A 9,160-nucleotide genomic window follows, 5' to 3' on the forward strand; every position below is an offset into this window, starting at 1 on the left:
TTGAAATTTGCGTACCTTGCTTTACCTAACAGATGTGTAAGTAGAACTCTTAAGTCAAAGTGACTATGGGATTTGACTTACAAATCTTTTCAGCTGTGATGTGTCTTCAGCTTTAAACTTCATAAAGAATAGGGCTGAAGTCCTGACACAATCCTTCCTGCATCCTTCTGACAAATGGGACCATTTCTTGAAAAAGAACAAAGTCGTCTCAGACATTGATTTAATACAATAAAATACTTTATTAGAATGAGTTATTTGTTAAAATAATATCCTTCACATATAGCTAAAGTGCCAATTTCTATAGTAAAAGCAAGCACTTCCATCAGGCTTCCTTGGTGAGCTTATAAAATCAAGACAATAGATTTAAGGTTAAGAAAGACCTTATGGCAGCATACAAGCATGAAAATATTTTTATAAGGTCTGACTATTACCTTGGGCCATGTCATACGTCTTTATGCTTATTTTCCAGAAAACCACTCTGAATGTGCTTGTTAAACAAATAACTATAAACTCAACACCTGCTACGTAAGAGCAGTGCCCTCATTACTACCAGGATCTGAATTCTCACCGACACTCAAAGTGCAGCACCGGGTTAGACATCATGGCTCTGCCCCTGAAACGGGAAGCAGAGGTTTCTGGCCATTCTCACTAATTAGCAGCAGTTTTATGGGGCCGTATGTGATTGAAAGAAGATTCTACTTCATAGAATGACAGCTTGCCCATATGACATAAAACATAGTTGTTAGGCAAGTAAGGCCACCCCAAGGCAATCTATTCTGCTTCCCCCAGGGGGACGCAGGGCCTACAGGGGCTGTGGGAGGTGGGGGCAGGTGAACAAGTGCTGTGGTCAAAGGGTTTTTGTGGTTTAGCACAAACTAGTGCTCTAATTCACTATCAAGATGCTTTTTTGGTGGTGATGTGGCATCTGATTTAACATCTACCAATAGAAGACGTTAAACTCAGGGGGGTGAGGGCAGACTCGCCCGACTGCACAATACCTGGTTGGCAGCGGGATTCAGCTGTTTGGTGAAAGCCCAGGGAACTTTCAGACTAACATCTGGTCTGAGTTGCTGCAAATGAAGTGAGAGAAACATCAACAGAAAAACCAGGGTGGCCATTCCCCTATTAATTAGAAAAATAGTCTTAATATGGAAAAACACCCTGACACTAGAGTTTGCAAACTATGGCTCTTCCCTGAAATAAGCAAGGTACCGAACTAGAAATGTCCACACTCGCTGCTTTCGTTTTGTATCTCAGAAGTTCGCCCTGCCAGTAAGAATTAGTCACAACACCAATCTTTGTAGGGAAGCAAACATCTCTAAGCAAGCAAGCTTTCAATCATTTCTCAAAACTGGGACCAGGTTTTCCCCGGGAGTGCTGACCTCCAGGCAGTCTCCGAGGAAGACCCGGCGGACTCGTCCTATGTCTCTGGACCTCGCCCCAGTGTTGGCCTCTCCTTACCTTAGTGCAAATTCTGCTCCAGAACTGGTCTGGTCACGCAAGGAGCCCTGGTGCCCCGATGCCTGCTGGGACACCACAAGAATGGGCCGCCAGCACAGATGGCAGACACATTTACTGGCTCAAAAGAAGAAAATAAATAACTTGGCTGAATTATAAGTTATCTTAGAGACAAGGCTTAATAACTTAGTTATTTTCTTTAACTAAAAAAAACATTTGGAGGTAAAGAACGTTTAAGTTCCTTATCTGTTTCCTTTTGTTTTGGAGACGACAAGGTTTCTAGAAATGCTAAGTTTTGATTTTTTTTTTCTCCCCCTGGAAACCTTCTGTCACCAAGGGAAGATGTAGAGGGTTAAGGTTTCACAGGTAGCGTCTCCTTGAACCCTGAGTGATTGGGTTTGGCCTCTGGCAGTGCCACTGGGTACTCTGTTGTGGCAAAGAGCAGGGTGTCCAGGGTGGTCTCCGTACACTTGGCAATGAAGCGAATGAATGGCCTCACGTCGCCTTCATTGGCGACCTCCAGTACGTGGTAGTACTCAGATCTCTGCTCCTTGCGGATGGTGATGGGTGGGTAGCCCGCCTGCATTAGGATGAGGTTCATCAGCAGGCGTGAGGTCCTTCCATTGCCGTCAATGAAAGGGTGGATGTAAACGAGTTTATAATGGGCCAAGGCTGCAAACTCCACTGGGTGCAGATTCATAGCGTCCTCGGAGTTGAGCCACTGTATGAACTCTTGCATCTGCTTTTCCACCTCTTGAGGATGGGGAGGGATGTGGTGTCCCACAAGGACCTGTGTAGTCCGAAACCTGCCGGCTTCCACGGGATCCACGTAACCCAGCACCCGCCTGTGGATCTCCAGTATGTCGCTGATGGTGACGGACCCCATGCGGGAAACCAACGTGGTGTTGACGTACTTCATTGCCGCGTGCATGCCAATGACCTCGTTCTGCTCCTCCAGGCTTTTCCCCGGCACCGCATAGCGCGTCTCCAGGATGTGCCTGATTTCCGAGAGGGTGAGGGTGTTGCCCTCGATGGCAACCGTGTGGTAGATGTGATGGTAGTACGTTTCCTCCATGACCCTCTGCAGCGCGGAGCTGCCCTTGGGGATGGACATGACCTTCCTCACTTTGTCGTCGATGATGCTGAAGTACCTCTGGTCGATCTCCTCCACCAGCGGCAGCGTCCGGTCCCGGCTGATCAGCGCTTTCTCGTGGTAGGGCGAGATGGTCAACGCTCTGGTGTACAAGTAGTCTGCCCGGATGATGTCCTTTTCCTCTTCTGAGAAGATGCCAAACTCGGTGAGCGCATCCACCGAGTCTGGGTCCATGCTCAGGGCGTGCAAGAAGAGCTTGTGGGCTTTCTTCCGCTTGCCCTGGCGCTTCATTTCCAGGGCTTGGTGCAGAGCTGCTTTGGCTTCCAACCTAGCGGCTAGAAAAGAGCCAAAGGAGCATTACCAGGGAGGGCAGGGAGTGGCCAAGGACATGGAGGTGACCTGTCAGGGGAACGCATGGCCTTGGGGTTCTAGGCAGGCTGCTCATGCCCAGTGCCACTGCACGTAATGGACCACTGCACGTATGGATGCGGAGGTTTTCCATTTGTCCCCAGAGCCATTCTCTGCACCCCACGAGGTATTACCTGGCCCCCTGCCTTCCAACTGCCATACTGAGTGGCTGTGATCCTGGGGCCACAACTCCCATCACTGGGCTCTCCCTGCATCTTCTCCAGCTCTTGGCTGTTCTGGTGATCCATCTGATGGTGCCTCTGCCTCTAGGCCAGGCTGGGAATAACTCCCCACTGGTGCTAGCTCCCTAGGCCTCCCCATTCCTGGGCCCTTTAATTCCTTTCATCTTCAGCCACACCTGCTTGACATCTAGTCTTCCTTCCACTGTCCCCCCACGCCCCACTCCCCACCCTCCTGAAACCCAGTATCGGTATCAGCCACACACTGGGCTTCTTTTAGTTCCTCAAGTGCCCAGGCTCTCCTACCCTCTGGTCTCTGCTGGAGCACTCTCCCCTCACAACTGTTCCACTGGGTCACTCCTGCCTACACTTGGTCTCAGCTTGGGCACCTCCTCCTCCAGGGAGCCTTCCTGGTGTGCTCCTGTGACCCCTTGGCTCCCCCATCACCACATGGTGGCGCTGTACCTGTCACCTGTCTGCTTATATAGGCTGGGAGGTCAGGGCTGACTTCTTCACTGTAACACCCGTGCCCTGCCCACAGGACATAGTAGACACTAAACATCTATCCCAGTGGTTCTCAACCTTGGCTGCACATTAGAATCACCTGGGAATCTTTTTAAAATCCTGATTTCTGGGCCTCAGAAGAGAGTAATGTCAGTATCATGGGGGAGTGAGAGGACTCCATTGCTTCTCCCATATAATGTACAAAAAAACCACTGTAACTCAACAAAGGATCACCCACTCAACACACAAATGCACCTAAAAGATCCACGCACAGGAACATCTGAGGATGGGAAGTAGGGGAGGTGGGACAGAGGAAGGACAGGGACGGAGACAAAGTTCAGTGTCCACTGTGGCTCCAGCGAGGTAGGTAGGTAGAGATGGAGAAGTGTGTGCAGCCTGCAGTGTAAGGGGCAGGGCAGGTTCCCTCCAGGAAAGAACATCTCCCTTCCCCGCTCCCTGTCTAGGCTAAGCCAGGTAGAGGCGGTTGGGAAGTCTTAACACAGTGGTGCCCACAGCCTCTGCCACGGGTTGGGGGCGGGTGGGGGTGGGGGGGGACTGAGCTGTGAGGCCGCAAACTTGTCTCCCCTGCCCCAGACACCCTGGCAGAACCTGGGAAAGAAAGCTGGGAAATGAAAGTCCCGGCATCCCAACAATTTGGGGATGAGGCAGAAGTGCAGAGCGGGCGTCATCTACACAGCATGGCACTGGCAGGAAAACACAGACCAATGGAGCCGGATTGAGAGTCCAGAAATAAGCCCACACATACAGGGTATCCCCCCAAAATATATACACACAACGTTTGTGATCCCATTACACTCTGAAAATGAAATGTGTTTTCATAAACACTGCCTTTATAATTATGCCAAGTGTGTATGCATTTTGGGGGGACACCCTATATATATATATATATATATATATATATATATATATATATATATATATAGACAACTAATTTTTGTACAAGAAGCCAAAACATACACTGGAGGGAAGGAAAGTCTCTTCAATAAATGACACTGGGAAGACTAGAAAGCCACATGCCAAAGAATGAAACTGCTATCTGAGACGATACACAAAACGTAACTAAAGTGGATTAAAGACTTGAATATAAGACCTGAAACAATAAAATAGTCAAACCTCGGTTCTCGAATGTCTCTCATCTCGAATAATTTGGTTTCCAACCAGTTGTTCACAGAAAAAGTCTTGGTTTTCTACCTGACAACCCTTTCATGCTGATACCGCAGCATGACAAAAAGCATCTCTTAAGCAACAAAGGAGAGAATGCTTTTGTTGCTGTCGAGATGGACAGTTAGCACAATTTCAAAACATAAAGAGGCCATCAACAGGGCTGATGTGTGAAAGTGCTCACAGAACAACCACCAGGCAATTGAATAGGTAGAAAAACTTGTTAACTGGATAAATGAGAAGCAGGTGGTAATAGCATTGTGGAGGCAGTGGTATAGTTTAAGGCTAGTAGGGGGTGATTTGATAAATTTAAGAAAAGTACTTACAGATTAAACAGTCCATTAGATATGTACTGTATATAAGAAAGGTAAAACGGAATCATTTGGGGATCTGGAACAGACAATTCAATTTACATTATTTCTAATGGGGAAAAATGATTTGGTTTTCGAACAACTCGCTTCTCAAGCACCTTCTGGAACTAACTGAGTTCGAGAACAGAGGTTCCACTTATATACCAAAAATATGGACACTAAACTTATAGACCTTGGTCTCTGGGGTTTCTGTGAACTTGACCCCAATGGTAAGGGAAGTAAAATCAAATAACGTGAATGGTACTGCAGCAAACCAAAAAGCTGCACAGAAAAGAAACCATAAAAACAAAAGGCAACCAACCGAATGGGAGACGATAGTTACAAATCACACCCCCAATAAGGGGCTAACATGCAAACTATATAAAGAACTCATACAATTCAACAACAAACACCTGGATTAAAACATGGGCAGAGGGCCCGAATAGACGCTTTTCCAAGGAAGACAAAGAGAGCCAACAGATACATGAAAGGATGCTCAACATCACTAGTTATAAGGGAAACGCAAATCAAAACTACAAGATACCATCTCACACCTGTCAACAGTGGCTATTACCAAAAAGAAGAAATAAAAGAGTTGTAGAGGGCGTGGAGAGGGAACCCTCTCCTGCTGGTGGGAATATAAACTGGTGCCGCCACTATGGAAACCAGTACGGAAAGTCCTCAAAAAATTATGAATAGAGCTACCATATGACCCAGCAATCCCTCTTCTGGGAATCTACCCAAAAAATTTGAAAACAACTTATTCATAAAGATATTTGTAGCCCGATGTTCACTGCTGCATTATTCACAATAGCCAAGACATGGAAACAGCCCAAGTGTCCTTTGACGGATGAATGGGTAAAGATATGGTACATACATATAATACATACATACTTAACCATAAAAAAAGATGAAATATTGCCATTCGCCATAGCATGGATGGATCTTGAGAGTATCATGCTAAGTGACTATCAGATGGAAAAGGACAAGAACTGTATAAATTCACTCATATGTGGGATATAAAACAAAAAGCAACAAATGAACAAACAAAAACTCATACAGACAACAGGATGGTGGTTCCCAAAGGGGAAGGGGCGGTGGGAGGATGAAGAGGGTGAAGGGGGTGACATGGTGACAAAGAGAGACCAGACTGTGGGTGGGGAGCACACAACCGAATATACAGATTATTCATTGTACACCGGAAGTTTATGTTATTAACCAATGTTTCCCCAATAAATATAATTTAAAAGTGTGAACAACATAAATGATAACAGATAAATAAAATGTGGCACAATCCAACAAACCAAGAGCCGAGGAGACGGCCACTCTGTCTTACCTGGGGAGGACGTGGCCTTGACCACCAGCAGGGCGGCGTCCTTGGAGGTGACGCTGAGTTCGGTGGATGGGCTGGTGCACCTGCTGACGGCATGCTGGGCCCTGTCCAACCTGCTCCTGAGCAGGGAGAAGCCTTTGAGCAAGGCCAAACACTGCTCCTCCATGGCCCCCAGCGGCAGCAGCAGGGCCAGCAGGGACCCCAGCGCCATGCTCAGCAGCATCACCCAGAGGAAGCGGCCCCAGATGGGGACCCATTTTGGTTCAGCCACGGCCACCACTGAAGCCATCGGCATGAGTGTCATCTGGACTCAGGGGTGCGCCCCTTGCACATACCCACAGTCGTCGGAGAGAGAGAGCCGGATCTGAAAGGAACCAAGAGTTGTAGGAGATGAGGCAGGGGAGCCGATACGTTTAGGACATGTTTCTGTCTCCGCGAGGGCTTGGAGACCCCACACTTCTTAACTCACTATGACCAGGGGGTGGGGGCAAGCAAGGAGTGGGTATAAATGGGGAGGGGCCAGTCTGAAAAGCAAGGCTGCAGTTGCCCGGCATTTATTAAGCACCTGCTGTGTACCAAGCACGAAGGACCTACACATACCCCCCTGCCACCCACAACAGGAGCTGATGCTCCTGTCACCCCCTCTCCAGAGGAGGAGACAGGCTCAGAGAGGTCAAGTGTCTCCTGCCGAAGTCACCCAGTGAGCCAGTGGCAGCCTTAGGGCTTGAACTCAGCACCCCGTGGCTCTAAAGTCTCCCCCCTCCGTCGCAAATCCTTTTGTGCTGAGCGTCTAGGACAGTGGTTCTCAACCTTGGCTGCACATTAGAATCACCTGGGGATCTTTTTAAAATCCTGATGTCTGGGCCTCATCCTCTGGAAATTCTGTTTCTTTGTTACTAATGTTGTGGCCTCACCCCATAACAAAGAAACAGAATTTCCGGAGGATGAGGCCCAGAAATCAGGATTTTAAAAAGATTCCCAGGTGATTCTAATGTGCAGCCCAGGTTGAGAACCACTGGTCTAGGAAAAAAAATAGTACAAACACACACACACACACACATCCAGATTGGCTAAGCCAGTTCTGAGGTCCATCCTTTTCGATCAGCACCGCTGGTGGCCTGATTTACTGCCGAATGGCCCGCCACCTCTCCCGCCCTTACCCTGGTATCAGCCGCAATGCCAATCCCCTCTCCGGCCTGCCTTCCTTTACTGGCGTGTCCCCCCGAGACAGTGGGGTCCCCGCCTAGAGTCTGGGCAGCCAAGCATCTCAAAAAGAACTCTGGGTGAGGGCCAGAGTGAGTGACCCCTGGCCAGCCAGGGGCTTGTGGTTGGGGCTGGCGTGGAGGGGGGGGGGGCAGGGATGCAAGCACCAGGATGCTAACAATAAGCATTTATTGGGCAACTATGGAGAGCTGAGCACGGAGCTGAGCGCTAGCCATGCACGAGGCCACAAGCCTCGGTCCCTGGAGGAGGAACGCTAGCCAGCTCCATTTTACAGAAGGAAACAAGCCACAGGCAGGGTAGGCCAACCCCCAGAAGGCCCACAGGGAGGGAGTACATCGAGGCACCGGGAGCCGAGCCCAGGTGCGTCTGGGCGCAGGTGCCGGGCTTCCCCTCTCCCGTACCCACCCCCAGGGCCTGTGCACCTGCCCCGGCTGCTCCCGGCGCTGGGCCTCCACGATGAAGGGGGCTCATTAGGTTTCTGGTCGCTTCGGGCTGTGAGTCTAAGGGAGCAGCCTGGCTCCATAATGGGACATCAGAAAAGGCTTGGGACACGCTCTAATGGGGGGACGGAGACGGCGTGGGCCCCTGCTTCGTCCGGGTGGTCTGCGCCCGCTCCCCGAGCGACGGGCTCCTCGGCGGGGCTGCAGTTCGCCGGGGACCCGGCTGAGCGCCAGGAGGTGGCTGTGCGCTCCCGGAGGCGCGCATTCCTCACCCCTCACGACGCCAGGAAGGGGAAACCGAGGCCCGGAGAGGGAGGTGGACTGGACTAAGGTCATTCTGGGGAGCCGCCCCTTTCCGCACCGCTCCCCCCTCCCACCAGCACCCCAGGGCTCTCGGCCCTGCCGCACCCTTCCCCGCTCCATCCTTCCAAGGCCCTCGGGCTCGCCCCCTCCTCACCGCGCACCTCGGCCAGGGACCGCCACCGCCGCCTCCTTCCCGGCGTTCTCAGGCTCCGCGGCGCGAACTCGCAGGACCTCCTCCGCCGCCGGCCTTCTGGCCCCGCCCTCTCCGACTCGCCATTGGTCGGCCCGTCACGCTCCTCACCGCGGGTTGGCTCCCTTCACTGGTCCGGCCCTCGCACTTCCGGGTTCTCGCGTTGACGTCGGCTTCCCGGGAAAGACTCGCCGTGGGCCACTCTCATTGGCTGGTTTCTGCGTAGCTCTGGAGCCCGCCGTAGCCAATCAACAACAGGAGAGGCGGGACCTGGGAGACGGCGCGAGCAGCAGGTGCAAAGAACGCTGCACGGGAGCTCGGAAACTCGGAAACTCGCAATCCCGCCCGCATCTCCCCTGGCCTCAGTTTCCTTAGGTGTAATGTGAGGATGCTGATGACTTGCACCTCTCCACCCTGCTAATCTGACTTCACAGCCCAGTTCTTATCCTCCACCTTGTGCTACCAGGATTAGCTTTTCCCCTTTCTCTCACCCTCT

General features: G+C 50.9%; 1 protein-coding gene across 3 annotated transcripts; it reads right to left on the reverse strand.

The window, feature by feature from the left end:
* Nucleotides 1–81: 81 nt before the first annotated feature.
* On the reverse strand, nucleotides 82–8,736 carry FICD (FIC domain protein adenylyltransferase). 3 transcript variants are annotated; one of them, XM_059676053.1, is made up of 6 exons: nucleotides 7,668–7,688; nucleotides 6,511–6,871; nucleotides 1,462–2,886; nucleotides 999–1,070; nucleotides 569–613; nucleotides 82–186 (listed from the first exon to the last, which is right to left on the reverse strand). In XM_059676053.1, exons 2-3 carry the CDS (start codon nucleotides 6,809–6,811, stop codon nucleotides 1,811–1,813), a joined length of 1,377 nt encoding a protein of 458 aa, XP_059532036.1. In that variant the 5' UTR covers nucleotides 6,812–6,871; nucleotides 7,668–7,688; the 3' UTR covers nucleotides 82–186; nucleotides 569–613; nucleotides 999–1,070; nucleotides 1,462–1,810. The 3 variants fall into 3 exon arrangements, with proteins under 3 accessions (XP_059532036.1, XP_059532035.1, XP_059532034.1); XM_059676052.1 differs by lacking the exon at nucleotides 7,668–7,688 and adding an exon at nucleotides 8,636–8,736 and having other exon boundaries at nucleotides 569–2,886; XM_059676051.1 differs by lacking the exon at nucleotides 7,668–7,688 and adding an exon at nucleotides 8,629–8,721 and having other exon boundaries at nucleotides 569–2,886.
* Between the last annotated feature and the right edge of the window lie 424 nt (nucleotides 8,737–9,160).

Source organism: Myotis daubentonii, chromosome 19 (assembly GCF_963259705.1).
Source record: "Myotis daubentonii chromosome 19, mMyoDau2.1, whole genome shotgun sequence".
In the NCBI taxonomy this organism is placed as follows: domain Eukaryota; kingdom Metazoa; phylum Chordata; class Mammalia; order Chiroptera; family Vespertilionidae; genus Myotis; species Myotis daubentonii.